The sequence below is a fragment of the Pelodiscus sinensis genome, chromosome 2 (assembly GCF_049634645.1).
Source record: "Pelodiscus sinensis isolate JC-2024 chromosome 2, ASM4963464v1, whole genome shotgun sequence".
In the NCBI taxonomy this organism is placed as follows: domain Eukaryota; kingdom Metazoa; phylum Chordata; order Testudines; family Trionychidae; genus Pelodiscus; species Pelodiscus sinensis.
Window position 1 is genome coordinate 231,926,705 of NC_134712.1, and position 19,156 is coordinate 231,945,860.

At 44.0% G+C, this 19,156-nt stretch overlaps 1 protein-coding gene across 5 annotated transcripts in view; it reads right to left on the reverse strand.

Moving 5' to 3' along the window:
• Positions 1-19,156, reverse strand: part of CUL2 (cullin 2) — an 89,418-nt gene that overhangs the window by 61,529 nt on the left and 8,733 nt on the right. For all 5 annotated transcript variants that reach the window (XM_014578525.3, XM_006133006.4, XM_075922692.1 and 2 more), the window contains 2 exons: positions 15,510-15,612; positions 10,907-11,001 (listed from right to left, as the gene is read on the reverse strand). In XM_014578525.3, the coding sequence (XP_014434011.1) occupies positions 10,907-11,001; positions 15,510-15,612 (198 nt within the window). The remainder of the gene's footprint in view (positions 1-10,906; positions 11,002-15,509; positions 15,613-19,156) is intronic.

Genomic DNA, 19,156 nt, shown 5'->3' on the forward strand with positions numbered 1-19,156 from the left:
AGAGTTCAGACGATTCCCTTTCAAGTGCAGTGTTAAACCCTGTTGCCAGCTTTGTCCACATGTTCACTCTGCTGATACCATTATTGGACCTAACCAAGTGAGTTATAAGATCAAGAACACATATTCCTGCGCATCCAGAAATATAATTTATGCTATCATGTGCCAAAAGTGTCCGTCTGCTATGTACATTGGACAAACATCTCAGACACTTCGCCAAAGGATCAATGCCCACAAAACAGATATTAGAAAGGATCACAAAGAAAAAACGGTTTTTTGCCATTTCAACCAGAAAGGACATTGTCTCAATGACTTAATTACCTGCATCCTGCTTCAAAAGCCTTTTAAAACTGCACTTCAAAGGGAATCCTCTGAACTGTTATTCATGCTAAAATTCGACACTTTGCACAGGTGTCTTAAAGACTCTAGTTATCTTACCCATTACAAAGATAGCTTCCCCAATTATCACCTCTAATATCATTAGCTCACAGACATTTACCTTCTCCCCCCCGCCACCGCATTCCCCTTCTGTTCTGAAATTTGATTTGTCCTTTTCATATGTGTTTTTTTTTAAAAAATTGTATCCTTTGGTATATATGGTTGCGACTATTTTCTTCCACTATTTGGACTGAGGAAGTGGGTCTGGCCCACAAAAGCTCATCATCTAATAAACTATCTTGTTAGTCTTTAAAGTACTACATTGTCCTGTATTTTGCTTTAGGTATACCTAGACATTACAATAACTCAGTGGTCCCCAACCTTTAGAGGCTCCCGGGCGCCCGGGAAGTGGGACCACTCACTCGCCGGGTGCCCAGGAGGTGGGGGCCACACATGCGCCGGGCGCCCAGGGGCGGGGCCGCGCATCCGGGGGCACGCCAGGGGACGGGGATGCCCTTGCACCCAGTGCCAGCGTGTGCCCTAGGGCCAGGGCTGGGGCCACTTGAGCGCCTTGTGCCGTGGGCCTGGGGCCGGCGCTGCCGCCCGAGCCACGCGCCTGGGGCCAGCTCCGGCGCCACTCGAGCACCACACGCCTGAGCAACCGCATGTGCCCCGGGGCTGGAGCCGCCCAAGCGCCGCGCGGCTGGGGCCGGCACCTCCCGTGCGCCGGGCCGTCCCAGGTTGTCGGTGGGTGGCCACGAATGCCCCGGCAGGCGCCATGGTGCCCGTGGACACCGCGTTGGGGACCACTGCAATAACTAGTAAAGAACAATCTATACAACCCATGGTAAACTGTTGCAATGTTATTCTTGCGATTAAAAATGTACATCTTATTTCTATTCTGAAACCGTCTAGCTTTAACTTTCAACTACTGAACATAAAAATGGTCATGCTGAGTCAGACCAAAGGTCTATCTAGCCCAGTATACTGTATATTTACAACAGGCAATCCCATGCGTCCCAGCGGGAATGAACAGAACAGTTCACCAAAATGTTCCATCCTTTGTTGGCCATGCCCAGCTCTAGCAAACAGAGGCTAGTGACACCTTCCCTGCAGAAACTAACTTATAGCAATTTAATGTATCTAGTTTAACCCTGTCACACACAGTCTTGCTATCTACAGGCAGCCTCTGGCAATGTTCTCATCTTGTAAATAGACAGGGGCTCCCTTGGAAACAAGTCTTTAGCTTGTAGACTGGATCACTATTCAGTTTAAATTTGGGTCAGTATTTCCACCCTGAAATTGAAGTAGGTGAGCTTGTTCTTGTGTGCACAATGAAGCATGTAAATGTGAAGGCTCTTGTAACTATATATAGCACAGGTTTCATTAATATTGTATTTTTTCATTTTAGTTCACATTAAACCCACACACATGAATGTATGACCTTAGCTTGTTTCTTCTGGTAGAAGTCTGATCTGATGGTAAAGAGTTTGAAAACCAATACCATGAAACCTCAAATATAAGATTCCAAGCACAATCAGTTTTATTTCATATAACATTACTGTAAGTTAAAAAAGAGACTTCCTGCTATTTTATTTTACCTTTGTGTAATAAAAAGTGCACCCATACAGGACTCAAGTTAAGGCCCAATTGCAGAATAAAACCAAAAAAGCTCATCCTCTCTTATCCCTCCAAACGACACGGTGGTACAGGAAAAAAACTTAAGACTCAGGGGACACCTAAAGACTGAAATTAAAACAAAAAACCCAACATCCCTTACTACTGGGCTAGGACACAGCACAGACATTAGATTATTTCCTTAAATCTAATACTGAAGGTAATAAAATAGGGTTTGCCTATGAATATTAAAACAATCCTTAGCTGGGTCCGCTAAGTAAATAAACTAAGGCCTACACTTCCACTTAAAAACATTATGCCGCTCATGGACATGGAAAAAACCCCAAGTAAAGTTTTGCCAGGGTTTAACTGCTTGTGGACATTCATTCATATATTTTTTTTCCTCTCCCCCTCCCCCCCCCCCTCTGATTCAGCACCTGTCAGGTCCTGAGGGGTGTAATACTAGAGATGTTCAATCTGTACTACAGCAAGTGACCTTGAGACTCTCAGAGTCAACAGCATTTATAATGGAGTATTAGACTTCTTTGCACTAGGTGCTATCCTTTATCAATGCCCACAAAACAGATATTAGACAGGATCACAAAGAAAAAACAGTTTCTTGCCATTTCAACCAGAAAAGACATTGTCTCAACGACTTGATTACCTGAATCCTGCTTCAAAGGCCTTTTAAGACTACACTTGAAAGAGAATCCTCTGAACTGTCATTCATGCTTAAATTGGACACTTTACATCTCAGTCTAAACAAAGACTCTAATTACTTTACCCATTACAAAGATAGCTTCCCCAATTATCACCTCTAATATCATTAGCTCACAGAGATTTACCTCCCTCCACCCCATCCCTCTTCTGTTCTGAAATTTGATTTGTCCTTTTCATGTGGTTTTTTTTTTTTTTTTAATTGTAGCCTTTGGTATATATGGTTGTGACCATTTTCTTCCACTATTTGATCTGAGGAAGTGGGTCTGGCCCACGAAAGCTCATCACCTAATAAACCATCTTGTTAGTCTTTAAAGTGCTACATAGTCCTGTTTTTGTTCCATCTTTTAAAGTCATCAGGGAAAGCTTACAGAAGAACCACAACAAAAATAAGCTTTAGCGTTCAACACTATTCCTCATTTAGCTTTTATGTTCATCAACTGAACTACCAGAGGCTTCTTTGAATGCAAGCAGGGCTTTCAAAACCCTTGCGGCTGTCTAGACTCTCTCTTTCGAAAGAGGCTTTTTCAAAAGAGCTCTTTCCAAAAAGCCTCTTTTGAAAGAGGCTTGTAGTCTAGAAGTACCCTAGGTGAAGCAACTATCCCAATGCTACAGTGAAAACAGGCTTTTTTCCTTCAACTGCTTTATATCCATGTTCCACATCTTTAAAATATTTAGCCTCAAAATATTTGTTTCTAAAGCATCAAAAATTTTCACCATTACTACTGGTTTTGAACTTTACAGGATAAAATATAGCTTCAACTGATTTAAAAAACCTGACTCATTGTAATTCAGAAACTCATGTACATTTTTAACCCTGTGTATAACAATGGTACTACTACTTAATCAAGTGTCTCTCATAAAAACCTATGATTCAACATGTGTAAATTAAAGATGTCAACGCGCAGACAACTACACGACTAACCAATAAGCCTGGGCTTCCTGTTTACTACATAAATTCTCCCCCACTTGTGCCTCTGACAGCGGCATGTGGGGGAGGGGGGAGAGGGAGTAGCTGCCGCAAAGCAGCCTCTGTCCACAGCAGGCCCAGGCTCACCACGGACAGATGCTGATCTGCAGCAGCAACCTGTCCACAAGAGGTCTGAGCTCTACACAGGTAGGGGCTGCTTCAGCATCCCACAGAGCAGTCCCTGTTCACAGTGAGCTCTGTTAGAAAGGCAGCAGCACGAGGTGGCAGAGGGCTCGCTGGGGAAGGGACCAGGAGCTCACTGATTGCTAGCCCCTCTTCCAGGGATTATTGAACAGTCATGTAACTGATAATATTTGATTCATTTAAACAATTCAATTACATGCTATTTAACATCTCTAATGTAAAAGACAATCACCACAAGTGACTCATCACATATACCAAAAGAGACACGCTTTCCAAGTGACTGGAATGGCTCTAACATCAGTAGCTGTCTTAGTTTAATTCCACAAATTCAAAAATTGAACTCTTCTAGAGAAGTTTCTCACACAAAATTGCAGTGAAATCCAATTATGTTACATAATATAAGTGGATATTTATATGAATTTTTGCATCGTGATCAATGTAAATGGTATGTAGTTGAGTGGTATTTCTGAGGCTAGCAACATATCACCACATTGTACATTGGACCTAAATACTACAACAACTTTACACACACACACACACACACACACACACACACACACACACACACTTCTGCATAGCTTTCATACAGAATAACTATGTGCACGCTTGCAAGTTTTGCAGCCAGATGCTCAATGCACGTGAGTTCAACAAAGCAGTGGTTACCAACTGGAGTCCCCCGTGCCCTTCTACCCCAGAAAACCTGGCCAGACCCACAGGGATCAGGGAAGAGAGCACCACATTTCCAGTCCTGCTTCACTTCCAGGGCCAACTACACACTTCATCTTGCTCTAACCCCAGACACTGCTCCACTCTGCCCCCATCTGCAGCTCTGTGCCCAATCATTTGCTCTATCCCCACACTAGGGATGTAAAATCCTATTTAACCGGTTAACCAATTAAAGAGAGTTAAATGGGGAAGGCCCACTTGCAGACAGGGCTACTCCAGCCCTGCCAGAATAGCCCCTGCCTGCAGGACGCCTGGGCTGCACTGGAGCAGCCCCCTGTCCATGGCAGACAGAGAGCTGCTCTAGCGCCCACCCACCCATTAACCTTAAATCGGTAAGCCTTAGCTGTTAAGGGTGAGGCTTACTGGTTAACCCTTCACATCGCTACCCCAGACCAGCTCCACCTGCAACCCAAATTGCACTGCTGAAGGCTATGCAGCAACGGGGAAGGGAGAGGATGAGAAGACAGATTCCGTTACTGCTTAGAGAGGATGTGACTGAAGAAGTCAGAGCACCACTTGAATAGTCAACAGGTAGAGTTATAAGTTGCAGGATACAGGGCAAGCTTCCTGAGCGCTAATTTTTTTTTCAAGGTAGTTAACGTCAATGTCATACAGAGCCACTACAAGACTAGTGGGAAACTAAGGCTATGGGAACATGCAACTACCACACTGAAGTGCTTTCTGAAGTGTCCTCTGCAGAGCACTTGTCAGTGGTTTACACACAGCTAGCTGATTACATGATGCCACAGCTACTAGTGAGACAGAGCTGCCAAATACCATGGAGAAGTTTCTGGGGTGAAGGGGGGGGGGAGAAGAGGAAGAAGAGAGAGAAAGAAAAAAGAGCTTGGTCAGTATACCCAGAGAGAAAGGATTAAGATGACAGAAGGAAAGGAAAAGGGAAAGGAGACAAAGCACCATGGAAGCAAGTTCAGGTGAGCAGGGAGAAGGAAGAGACCAGATGTGAGAAAGGCTACATGAGTAGACAACACAACATTTCTTAAAAAGTCACCACACTTACTGCATGAGTAACAACTAAAAAATACATTATTTTATTAAATCAAATTTGGTGGAGTTGCCATAGGGACTGGGAAATGGCATATTACTTTTTTTTTTTTAAAAAAAAAAGATCTAGGGATTTAACAGTATAATTACTTAAACCATCAACCAATAAGCATGAGCTTATTGGTTGCACACAGACTTCCTGTCCCACTCCTGAAGAGCCAGCTGCCACCTTGCACTGATGGCTCTAATATAGAGCTCTGTTAATAGAGCCAGCAGTGCAGGGCAGCAGCCAGCTCCCCAGGAGCAGGGCTGGGAGTGCAGTCGGTTCCACAGGCACAGGGTCAGCAGCCAAGAGCTCCTGGGGAGCTGGGTGCACTGTGCAACCTGAAGTAGAAGCTTTATGCTGCCATGCATAACCACTGAGATTTTCAGTTACTCAACTGCTTTTTAATATCCCTATTAAGATCAGGTCCATGTTATGAGAGTCTGAAAATTCCTCATTTATGTTTCTGGAACATTACAAGTTTGTCAGAGAAACATCTTTAAAGCAAGAAGTTTCATTAAGGACATCCCAAATTGTAAAAATTCTCACTGAAAGTTTTAGAAAGGATAACATCCAATTTTTATTTATTCAAGGCACTCTCTGAATCCAGACGTTCTAGACTGATGGAGACAAGCCACACCTATTTTTGCAGTCACCCAAGGGCTCCCCTTTCTCCACTCCAAAGAAAAGCTACTAGTGCCTTCATTTTTAAGGACCTTTCTAGCCTGTTCCCTCCCTTATCTATCATTTCCCATACACTGAGAGGCCAGTCTTATGCCAAAGCCACAAATCTTGACTGTCCCTTTATGAAGCTTTTGAATCAGCTCTTCACTCTTTCATGCATGCTACCTGTAAAACCACTGCAAGTTTCACCTTACCGTACTTTGCTATGAGGTCTATCAAACATTTGGCAACTAGGCAGCTGGAATGATGTGACTACTGCTTATTAGTGGATTATGATGATGTGTGTTAGGTACTGAAGCCAACTATGTGTCATAATTTAAATATAAAACAAGGCACCGAGTGCATATAAGGTTTTGGCACAAGGATCATCTTTTTGCTATGTTGCACAATGCCTATACTACAATGTTGAAGCTCCTTAACTGGGACCTCTAGGCACTACCCCAATACAAAAAACAAAGCTAAAGTTTGAAGGAGAGAAAGCTGCAGCCTTTTCTTCTGATTGCACAAAGTAACTTCTTTCTAGGCATGTTTGGAAAGGAATAACTACTTTAGCTGAATGAACTGTTAAATAAACCAGTTTCACTAAGCCCTTGGGCTACGTCGACACTGGCCCCTTCTCCGGAAAAGGCATGCTAATTTCTAACTTTGAATAGGGAAATCCACGGGGGATTTAAATATCCCCCGCGGGATTTAAATAAACATGGCCGCCACTTTTTTCCCAGCTTGGGGAAAGCTGGAAAAGAGGGTCCAGACTGGCACCATCCTCCGGAATAAAGCCCTTTTCCGGAGGACCTCTTATTCCTACTTCCGCTGCCGGCTTCCCCGAGGCTTTGCAAAGCGGCGGGGGGGCTCGGGCAGCGAGGCAGCCCAAGTGCGCCTGGGCTGCTCCGCTGCCGGCTTCCCCGAGGCTTTGCAAAGCCGCGGGGGAAGCCGGCAGCGGGACAGCCCAGACGCCCCCCGGCTGTCCCGCTGCCGGTGTCCTCAGAGGCTTTGCTCCCCCGTCTCCCTGGTCTGCTGGTCTCCAGCAGACCAGGGAGACTGGGAGCAAAGCCGCGGAGGACCCAGGCGGCGGGACCGCAGTGCGTCTCAGTCTGCCGCCTGTGTCTTCCTGGTCTGCTGGGGTGGGGGGGGCGCAGCTAGTACGCCCCCTCCCCCCCCAGCAAACTAGGCTTTTCTCAGGACACCTGTGGCAGAGCAGCTGGGGTGCTGCCAGTAGGTCCCGCAGCGCCGCTCTGGGCGCTACTGGTCCAATCCAGCAGCACCCCAGCTGCTCCGGTCCTGATTCAGCCGCTGCTGGTCAGTTTCAGCAGCGGCTGAATCAGGACGCCTGGGGCAGAGCAGATGGGGTGCTGCTGGGTTGGTCCAGTAGTGCCGAGGAGCGGCGCTACTGGAGCAACCCAGCAGCACCCCAGCTGCTCTGCCCAGGCCTCCTGATTTAGCCGCTGCTGAAACTGACCAGCGCTGACTACAGGAAGCCCGAGGCAGAGTTGCTCTGCCCCGGGCTTCCTGGAATCAGCTGCTGATCAGTTTCAGCAGCAGCTGACTTGGGGACGCTTGGGGTTCTTAAGTTGATTCTGTATGTAAGTCAGAACTGGCGGTCAGTTTCAGCAGCGGCTGAATCTGGACGCCAGTTCCGACTTACATACAGATTCAACTTAAGAACAAACCTACAGTCCCTATCTTGTATGTAACCCGGGGACTGCCTGTAGTCTTGTTTATCCTATAATCCCAAACTGTGGCTGGTCCTAAAAAGATGTGACCATGCCACCTAGTACTGGAATCCATCTTGAACCTGGTAATTTTCTATAGGGATGGGGCCAGGAGGAGGGGAGGAGAACAAAGACTACTGCCCTAGGGAAAAATCTAAGCAATGGGAAGCCATCATTTTTTATTTTTTTTAGTCCTTGTCTTTAGCTGATCTTTGATATGCCCGGTCCACCCTAAGAGGATACTTAACAACTTAGAACGCTGAAAAAGCTGTAGACCCAAGTAAGAGTAAAGATAAACTCTGACTTGAAACTCTTAACCTGAGATAAGAAAAGCTAATTAAGGTAAGAAATTGTATGTAACAAGTTTCTTAGTGGATTAGAATTGAACATTTTTGTTCATTTTAATTTAGTAACATACTTTGATCCGACTGTTTTCACTTGCAATCGCTGTTTTCACTTGCAAACCCACACCTGCTCCACACTAGCACACACCCATATAGCAGGGTTGCTCCAAATCCCAGCCAGCCAGCATATAGAGGGAAGCTGCGCACACAGACAATTCTTTAATCCCCATCAAACTCAGCTGCCCACCCTGATCGTCTTCCAGCATAGCCTGTCCCACCCTCACACCACAGGGATTCTACAGGGGGCCCTCTGTCCTAGGGAGAAAGGGAAGCTCCTGCCCTGGGCACCTACGCTGCTGCTGCTCCTCCCACCAGAGCAGAGGATTTACTTGACACAAGTAAGTGCCTCTGTCCTCCCTGACCACGGTTGAGGTGGCTGCTGGGCTTCCTTCCTATTTAGCTGGCTGGGCCGAGGTAAAGTCCATGACACTATTCAAATTTGCCCCCTCAGCACATCACCCTGGGCAGCCGCCTTAGTGGCTCAGGTCTCAGGCTGGCAGTGCCTGCTGAGATACTGTTTTTGAATGAAAAGGTATTGATGGGGCTATTAAAAGGTTTCTTCGTTGGCTGGGGCATTGTACTTGTTCGGGTTTTTTTGGATGCTTGCACATGAAGCTGTGCTTAGGCAAACCAGAATGATTGTAGTGAGTAATTAAGTGCTTCCAGAAATTGTAGTAGAGTAAAAAGTACGATTTTTTTAAGAAAGTAACTACTTGAGTTGAAGTACCACAAAAATAAATTACAGGCAGTCCCCGAGTTACGCGGATCCGACTTACGTCGGATCCGCAGTTACGAACGGGGCACTTCTCCCTGGTCTGCTGGAGACCAGGGAGAGGAAGCAAAGCGGCAGAACGCGCGGCCAGCTGACAGACCAGACGCATCTGGGCTGTCAGCTGGCCGCGCGTTCTGCCGCTCTGCTCTGCTCCGCTCACTCTGCTCTGCTCCCCCTCCCCCTGGTCTGCAGACCAGGGGGAGGGGGAGCAGAGCGGAGCACACGGCCAGCTGACAGTCCAGACGCGTCTGGGCTGTCAGCTGGCCGCGCGTTCCGCTGCTCTGCTGTGCTCCGCTCTGCTCCCCCTCCCCCTGGTCTGCAGACCATGGGGGGGGGGGGGGGGAGAAGTAGAGCGGAGCACGCAGCCAGCTGACAGTCCAGACGCGTCTGGGCTGTCAGCTGGCCGCGCGTTCCGCCGCTCTGCTCTGCTCCCCCTCCCCCTGGTCTGCAGACCTGGGGGACGGGGAGCAGAGCAGAGTAAAGCCGCGGAGCCCGAGGGCAGCAGGATAGCCATGGCGCGTCTGGGCTGTCCCGCTGCCCCCGTGCTCCGCGGCTTTGCTCCGGACGCCTGTGGTACAGCAGCTGGGGCACTGCCGGTTGGTCCCGTAGCGCCGCTCTGGGCGCCACTGGACCAACCCAGCAGCACCCCAGCTGCTCTGCCCCAGGTGTCCCCAAGTCAGCAGCTGCTGAAAATGACCAGTGGCTGACTACAGGAAGCCCCTGCCCTGGGCTTCCTGGAATCAGCCGCTGATCAGTTTCAGCAGCAGCTGACTTGGGGATGCCTGGGGTTCTTAAGTTGCATCTGTATGTAAGTCAGAACTGGCGTCCAGATTCAGCCACTGTTGAAACTGATCAGTTTCAGCAGCGGCTGAATCTGGATGCCAGTTCCGACTTACATACAGATTCAACTTAAGAACAAACCTACAGTCCCTATCTTGTACGTAACCCGGGGACTGCCTGTACTTGAGTCAAGTACAAATACTGGAAAAAATGTACTTGAGTAGTATAATGAAGTATTTCCACTTAGTTAATTTCTACCTCTGCCTTTTGGGGGTTGGTTTCCTGGGTGCTGGACCCTCATAGTTGAGCCCTCCCAGACCTACACTGGTTCAGTGTCTGGGTTGCTGTGCAAAGGTGTGGTAACCCCAATTCTGATGATCTAGCCCACCAAGACAGGATTGTAGGGAGCCCCAGAGAGCAGAAAGGCAGGAATCAGTCGCAACCCTAAGAGGATAACCTTGGAGTAAATAAGGTTGTTAAGGGATCTAAACTGTGCAGATAGTGACTCAATATTTTTTGAACACACAACAGTGAACTACAGAGAGAAGGTGAATGAGCTAGTATCTTCTATTGGACCAACTTCCGTGAGTGACAGAGATAAGCTTACACAGAGTTCCCCCGTTACCTTTAATGTAGGGTAACATGTAGAAACAAAGGAGGGAGTTGGTGCAACCAAGCCAGACAGCTTTCCATAGACTACTAGCATCTGTTCCACAAATCATCACTAGAGCACCATTTGGGAATCACTGCACTAAATACTAATTGAGAATCTTATTTCGTATAGACTATCATCAAGTAACTCTCTAGCCACTAGCAATCTGGGCCATGTTCTAACCAGTGGCTAAAGCAACCACCATCTCATCCTCTACAGCATTCTTTAGTCAACTGTATACAAATGATTCTCAAACTTTCTTACTCCAGTGATTTTCAGTTACTGAATTTAAAAACTTTGGCAAAATTTACCTGTACAAACAGTCCATGTAGTCTGCCCCTTTACTGTATTCTTCCCAATATCTATGATACATAACCAGTACTTGTTCTTCAGATTCCAGAACACACTATGAAGGAAAAAATGCTATGTTATAAATGCTTGCTTCCAAACAATGGCAAAATAGTGTATAGATGTAATATACACTGTACATGCAATTTTGACAGTATACAGTAATCAGTTGACTACTGAGCTTCAGTAGAATGTTTCAGGCCACAAGGACAAACTGAGACAGTCCTTACATCTTCAGGAGTTTACAATGGTACTATTTAAGATGCTGATGCATGGAATATTTTTCACTTCTGGAGAGAAGTGTTTGCCTCCTGTGATTTGATACAGGAACCAATCTAAGAAGTTACCCAGCTTCTGATAAACCAGTTGTAATATAGGAAGATTCTGTTGGGGATACAATTGCTCTCTAAAATGCAATGATAGTTTTCCTATTTGTTTTGGTAGAAGTGGTTGATTGGAAAGCATTTGATGAGTATAGGAGCAGGGCTGAATACAGGTTGCCCCCTACATCAGGGTCATCTGAACGCGGGCCACAAGACAGTTTGCTCATGTTGACCTGGCACAGGCACCTGCCCTCTACCCCTGTCACAGCTCCAAATGGTGACAGTTCAACACTCCCTGCCAATGGGAGTTGTAAGATCAGTGCCCACAGGTGAAGGGAGTGCAGGGACATGCTGGCTGCCACTTCCTGCAGCCAGTCAACATCAGCAAAGTGTCTCACAACCGACAATCAGATTACTCTGATGGACCACAAGTGGCCTGGAGGTAGCCCACCACTGGTATAGCTTTAATTGATCTGTTTTAATATGAGAAGCATTAATGTAAACAAACATTTACAATGAGGTGAGTCTGAATATTCAGTACATTGGCACTTTTTTTAATGTTTAATCTCACTGCTTTGTTAGAAACACTAAGGATCAAAATGAAACCCCAAGGACTATCCTAAGATTTTAATTGTTAATTTTATAAACCTCTGCTAAACCAGTGCCATACCGTGTAATGTAACTTCTAGCAATTAGATGTAATTCTCAGGTCTTCAAGGTTTTGTAGTTTATAAAAATGAGTGACAGTTGTGACCATACACCTTTCAAAACTAACATTATAGTAGGTCTATCTACTTTGTAGAAGTTTTAATGTGATTTAGAAAGTTTTTCAGTTACAGATTTATGGGTTTACTGAACTAGTTTATACTGTAAATGCTAATGTGGACAATTATACGAATATAAAAGTGTGCTACACTACTTTATCTAGTCACATTCCAGAAGCAAAACAGTTATACCTGTGTAGCAAAAATTTATACCAGTACAACCGCGTCCACACCACTTCACCTATGTCAGCGTAGCTGAAGCCTGTAACTTCCTAGTTTATACAAGCCCTTTCGTTTATTTTACTAGGACTCTGAGCAGTCCTCAATTCAGGAAAACAGACAATGCTGCTGACCTCAGAGACGATTAAGCATGTGTTTGTCTTTTGTTGAACAAGGACCCAATTCTTTGAGTAGACTTTAATTCATATAAAGAATAAGTTACCTTATACAAATCACTGTAAAGACAACAGCTTGAGGACAAGCTGCCAGAAAGGAAGGACCCAAACATTATGCTATGATCTGCTGGCCCATGTGGAGCCCCACCAACCTCAAAGGGGCTCCAAACTACCGGATTTGACTGCAGGTCCATTATTATCTAAAATAATGCAGAGATAATTTTCATGATGTAATTACCTCAACACACCACACCTAGAATGCCTAGCATTATAGTTTCAAATTTGACAGGAGAGGGATGCTCAATTCTAAACATCACTCATTGTAAACTTTCAGTCTATTAAAAAGTAATGTTCCAACTACTTGAGTTTCAATATATTCCCTTCTCTCTCCCTATTAAAATAATAAAAGAATTTCTTAATATAGAAAAACCTCAACTGCTTTTATTCAGCCCTTTCCAGATCATCTGATAATAAATACCTCATGACCAAATTTAAGGAAATAATCCAGCAAAAAAGCAGGGAGAAAGATCAAGTTTCTAATTAAATTAAAACACGTGTTATTTTCAGTGCTTATTTTAAAAACATGATGAGATATGAACAACCCTCATGTCCTATCAGTTAAATCAGAAGCCCTATGCATACCGTGTGTGTGCGCGTGTGCACGCACAAGATAGTTATAAATATAGTACCTATTTGTATTAATGGTAAAGAAATACCAAAAGGTAACATTTTCTTTACTTACCAGTAATTAGCTCTATACTTCCCTATTCTTTGTCTAGTGTCTTCAAGCAAATGACTTCATTACATAAGTTTCTTAGGACATTTCTAAGATTTAAAATGACTCTCAAGAGAATCAAACACCTTCCTCGAGTAGTAAATTTTACTACTTCTAGAGATCTGCTGATGCCAGAAAATGTAAGGGCCCATAATCAACCAACTTTGCAGCTGTACTGCTGGGTAAAAGGATGGAAAATGTGTAACAGACAGAAGTTAGCAATTTCTAATCTCAAAGTGGTGGCAAACCATGAGTCCCAAATTTGACAGTTTAGACCCATGGTGTTTAATACACGAGCCACATGTGGCTATTTGGCAGGTTGAGTGGCTAGTTCTCTATAGCAGAACTGGTTAGATACCACAGGTTTAGATAGTTCTATAGAAAGTGGCCTTTTCAACCCTTACAAATTTCAATAGGAGGCATCACGTCACAAGAAATAAGTAGAAACATGAAGGTGAAGATGACTTGAGAGAGAACTACAATTAAAATCACTTCAATTTTTTCTAAATTCCCACCTCAAGGAGACAGGAAAGAGACAACTGTTCTCATTAATTGACAGAATAAAGTGAAGGAAAGGCAAAGTTGAGCTATTTGGGGAAAAACCAACCAAAACACCCTCTTATTGACTCCAAGTACAAGTAAGAGCAAGAACAAACAACTAATTATGGGGATATAACCTCTGGGCAGTACTGTTAGTACAGTACACTAACAATGCAGTATAGATATTAAATGTCTTCACTGTAACTAAGTATTCAGAGCCACTATATTAGGAAAACAAAGATCAAATTAAATGCCTTAGCATAAACTATTCACAACTCTACTTAAAAAGAAAAACCAGATGGTCCAAGAATTAAGCGTTATTCAAATTTTTGGAGGTCATTCTCTAAAATGTTAAAGAGTTGGTCTGACTTTTCTAAAAATCTTTAATCCATCCCTAGGGGATGGGAACGAATATGTTACTTTCTTTTCACCTTTCTTGCCTAACCTCTCCACCTCCTCCCTACCTCCATTTTCAATCTTTGTCCATCTGCTTAGTTTCAGGGAGTGGGATGGTTAAAGATCTTTATTGTTTGGTTTTTTCCCCTGTGTTTTGTACCTACACAAACGTTTGGCATAGAGGTCAACCAGTGCCTAAAACTAAGAACAATTCGTGGAGCAGGAAACTCAAATTTAGACAATAAGCTAGAAGAAATACAGGCAGTCCCCGAGTTACGCGGATCCGACTTATGTCGGATCCGCAGTTACGAACGGGGCACTTCCTCTCCCTGGTCTCCAGCAGACCAGGGAGAGGAAGCAAAGTGGCGGAACGCGCAGCCAGCTGACAGCCCCGCCGCTCTGCTCTGCTCCCCCCCCCCCCGGTCTGCAGACCTGGGGGACAGGGAGCAGAGCAGAGCAAAGCCACGGAGCCCGAGGGCAGCAGGATAGCCACGGCACGTCTGGGCTGTCCCGCTGCCCCCGTGCTCCGCGGCTTTGCTCCGGACGCCTGTGGTACAGCAGCTGGAGCGCTGCCGGTTGGTCCCGTAGCGCCGCTCTGGGCGCCACGGGACCAACCCAGCAGCACCCCAGCTGCTCTGCCCCAGGTGTTCCCAAGTCAGCAGCTGCTGAAAATGACCAGTGGCTGACTACAGGAAGCCCCTGCCCCGGGCTTCCTGGAATCAGCCGCTGATCAGTTTCAGCAGCAGCTGACTTGGGGATGCCTGGGGTTCTTAAGTTGAATCTGTATGTAAGTCAGAACTGGCGTCCAGATTCAGCCACTGTTGAAACCGATCAGTTTAGCAGCGGCTGAATCTGGACGCCAGTTGCGACTTACATACAGATTCAACTTAAGAACAAACCTACAGTCCCTATCTTGTACGTAACCCGGGGACTGCCTGTATAGTTTCATACACCCAGTGAATAGATGACAAAAAAATGGATTATGGAAATAGCCTCATTAAACATTTACTAATGTAAATACGCAATTGAACAATGTTTTGGTAATGTAATTGTGTTCTTTTGCCTTTGTGTTTTTGTGCTTCCTTCTCTGCCCTCCCTCCATTTACAACTATTTCCGCCCAAAAAAATATATAAAAATATAGTTTGAGAAATATTCATAATATTTTAGTTAAAATTATCTAGTCACACTAAATGCATTATAATCTTCTTCAGCCAACAAGCGAGATTTTGAGTTATGACAGTTTTATACTCCCTTTAAGGACCAGTGAATGCAACTAAAATACGTACTTTTAACCTGTCAGCTGTATCTATACACACAGGATTTGTATCATACTGTGAGAAAACTTGAATACATTTAGGCATGCCATCATTACCTTGTGCAAATGGCGTACATGATTTTCCAAAAAAAATTTAGTTTCAGTATAAAGTCTCTCTCCAAGAGGTTCTGGATAGGCCACACATAGAGCATATATGTCCCTGGATTTGAAGTCAAGGTTGAAAAGGTTCTTTAAATATATGTTTGAGATTCTGTTTATTTAAGGTCATACCTACATTTTCCACATTTTGGACAGAACAAACAGTTAAAACCTATTAGAGGAGCATGCAGAACAATTACTTGAATTACATTTCTTGGAATAGGACGACTTTAGGCATATTTTTAAATAGTGGCCAAAGTACACAATTAAACATCTAAACAAGGGACCTGATCCTCAAAGTGTGGATGCCCAACACATCAGTGCTCTGCGCTTTAAAAAGTTTGGTTCCATAGGCCATATCTCCACTTGCAGAAAGACAGACGCTGTGGTGGTTGATTTTCCAGCATTCAGTTTAGCTTGTCTAGTAAAGATCTGCTAAATTGAGTGCTCCTGGGTGCCCCCATCCATGCTGGTACTCCTTGCTGTCACATTTCTCCAGTCAACTTACTGCTATGGAGATGGTGTCAAGCTCAGCTTAAGGAATTTTGACTCCAGCTATGTTATTTCCTTGCCTGGAGTTACGTACCTAAAACCAACCTTCCGGGTGTAGCGAAGACTGGACTTTAGTGTTTAAACTGTGGGCCTAAAATCATCTTGTCTCTGTTCATTACTGGATCGAAACAACAAGTGTTATTTGTATTTCTTTATCTTTTCTGTAGCTTTTTTTGTTTCTTTTCTTAAAAGAAAACTTGTTAGCTAAGAAGTCTAATTGCCTTTTTAAAAATATTTGCTAAGTCTGCTGCTACGAAAACTAATATTTATTACTATTTCTTTTCATAGAAGACATAGCTGGAAGGATGTGAAAAGTGGTATTAATATAAATATCAAATTTTCACACCAGACTTATACAACCCTGGCAAGCTGGGGGCAAATGAAGCGCTGGATGGGGAGATGGATAGGGAGAGAACAGGTGGTCAGAGACAATGCAGGAATGGGGGTGAGCCAAAGGCCAACACCCACTGGTCTGTGATGGAGACTCAGGGCTGGAACCCAAAGCCCCTTGACAGAATCCTGCTTCCTGCCACCTCAGGGTGGAAACTCACTGGCTGCCTACCCTTCCTGTTTGTGGCTACAGAAGGGGACCCTGCAGGAGGTGCTGCAAGAAAAACCCTCTTGTGCAATGCCGTTATTCCTGAAAATAATAATTGTAGCGGCATTGCGCAAGAGGGTTTTTCTTGCAGCACAAGAAGGGGCAGTGTAGATGCTCCTTCTGGCGCAAGAGCCTCCTCTGCAGAAATGGTGGCTCATTAGGTATGCAAATGAGGCTCGGCAATATTCTACGCTTAGCCTCATTGCATATTTCTGGTGCAAGCCACCACCAGCGAAGACATAGCCATGCAGTTTAAATATAGTAAGAGCTGGGTAGGCAGGTTGCCCGGCTCCCACTACATTTAAACTGCAGAGGATAACTCCTGGAGGCTTCCTTCCTTATCAACTAATTGTTTAGTCAATAGAATTTCTATCAAATACACAATTAGCTATTTATTTGCTTCTTAACATGCTTAAAGCAGATAGGGTAAGAAAATTTAATACTGAGAGAGAAAACTGACAAGGTTCCACAAACTCATTACTCAAGGTTACCCTGTTAAAAATCAGTTGTTTGGCAGGTATTATTCAGACTTCTCTCAAAAGCATCAGAGTTCTTCCCCAGAAAATACTGACTGCTTGGTCTTCAGGGAAGAAGCAGTATTGTAGCTAAGAGATACACTTCATATTTAACTAAAAAAACCCTCCAGATTAGAACAACATAAAAGCAGAAACTTCTGAATGGAGTACATACAGAAGCAGAAATTTCTGGAGACTTCTTGTAGTGTTGTCACCAAGAACCAACCGACAATGGAAGGACACACCCTATTGTGAAGATTGGCAGCCATGTTCATGCAACAGAGTCTTCCATGTGAAAAGAGCCTCACTTGCATGACCTCCTATTTAAAAAACACAAATCTGGACTGATATCTAGCCTCCTGCAGAATCCTTTGCAATAGGTTCGGGGGAAAGAGTGCAGGAAATATTGCTAATATTTTACACACAACTGAAATATTCTGTGTACAGGATCCTTTACGTATCGTGTCCCTCAGTCTACTTTGTTGGCTGAAAAAGTGACTTTGCAGACACGAAAAGCCTGGAATTCTGCAATTAAATGTGGATCAATATTGTGGAATATAAAGAAAAGCACACTACTATACCATTCTGCACCACTGAACATAATCTTTCCTAAATTTTACCGTTAAGCAGTTTACAAAATAAAGACAACGCTTAGCCACCTTAGGCCAATAAAATTTGACAAACGTACAAGTGTCCTGCAAGTTACTGCTTAGAAATTTTGCCACACCCAATTGTTAACTTGACTTTCTAAATTAAAATGTTACTCTTAGTACCTAAGATAGTTACAGTAACAAGTTTTAAACAAAACTTAAGTGGCATCTATACTGTGATAACACTGCAGAGTGAAACAATGATTAGAACTATTTCTGCAGAGATTCACACTGAAGAAATCTGAAAGTCAAAGCTATAAGTGAGCCATGATTTAAATTAAAAAAAAAAAAAAAAAAAAAAAAAAAGCGCCTAGAAGCTGCTCCTTACCAGAAGCAGGTAACACTATGAAGTTGTTACCCCAAACTCATTTATCCTGTTTTGATCATTTTTATAATTCTTCTAAATAAAAAGACAATCCTTTAAAAAGACCAACAGATCTCAGGCTCTGCGGAAGCAACGTTGAGACCCAAGTTCCAGAAATCAAGATCACCAATGTACCAAAATCGGTTCTGTGACATCTGGACTTCTAGATCTGGAAACTACTGCTTATTAGAAGGATCCAGACCGCAGGTGAATATTGACAGTTAACTTAGAATTCACCCATTCCAAGGCAGCTTTTTAGTGCATAGCATTGCATGAGAAAGCTTTCAGACAGTCAAAAGATTACTCCTCTGAAGGCAAAAATCTAGGCCACTAGGGCCACATCTACACTACGAGTTTTCTTGGCAAAAAATATATGCTAATGAGGGACTCATTTGCATGAGTCACAATCTCATTTGCATATTTTGTTCTGATCCGTTTTTGCACTGGGGTTTTTGCACAAACACAAGCAGTGTGGACATTTTCTTTTTGCGCAAAACCCCCTTTTCTTGTAAGGCATAACGATCTTGCGAGAAAACGGGTTTTGCTCAAAAAGAAAACATCCACACAACTTGTTTTTGTGCAAAAACCCCAGCGCAAAAACCGATCAGCACAAAATATGTCCCTCATTAGCATATTTTTTTGCTGAGAAACTCGTAGTGTAGAGGTAGCCAAGGTTATACCTCTTCATTATGCTAAAAGCCTATTTTAGATGTGACAACAATGCTTCTCTAAAAGAAGATCCTTCATAGCATAAGACTACATGTAAAAGAGGGAAAGGTAATTATCACCTCAAACTCCATTTAAGAAAAATGATTTATCTTTAGCTATTGAAGAGTAAGGGTGGTAGATGACATTAAAGCAGGATGTGAGTTTTAATAAGGCAGAGATTTTTGCCTGGCCACTGTTAAATGGGGAAAGCAATTTAA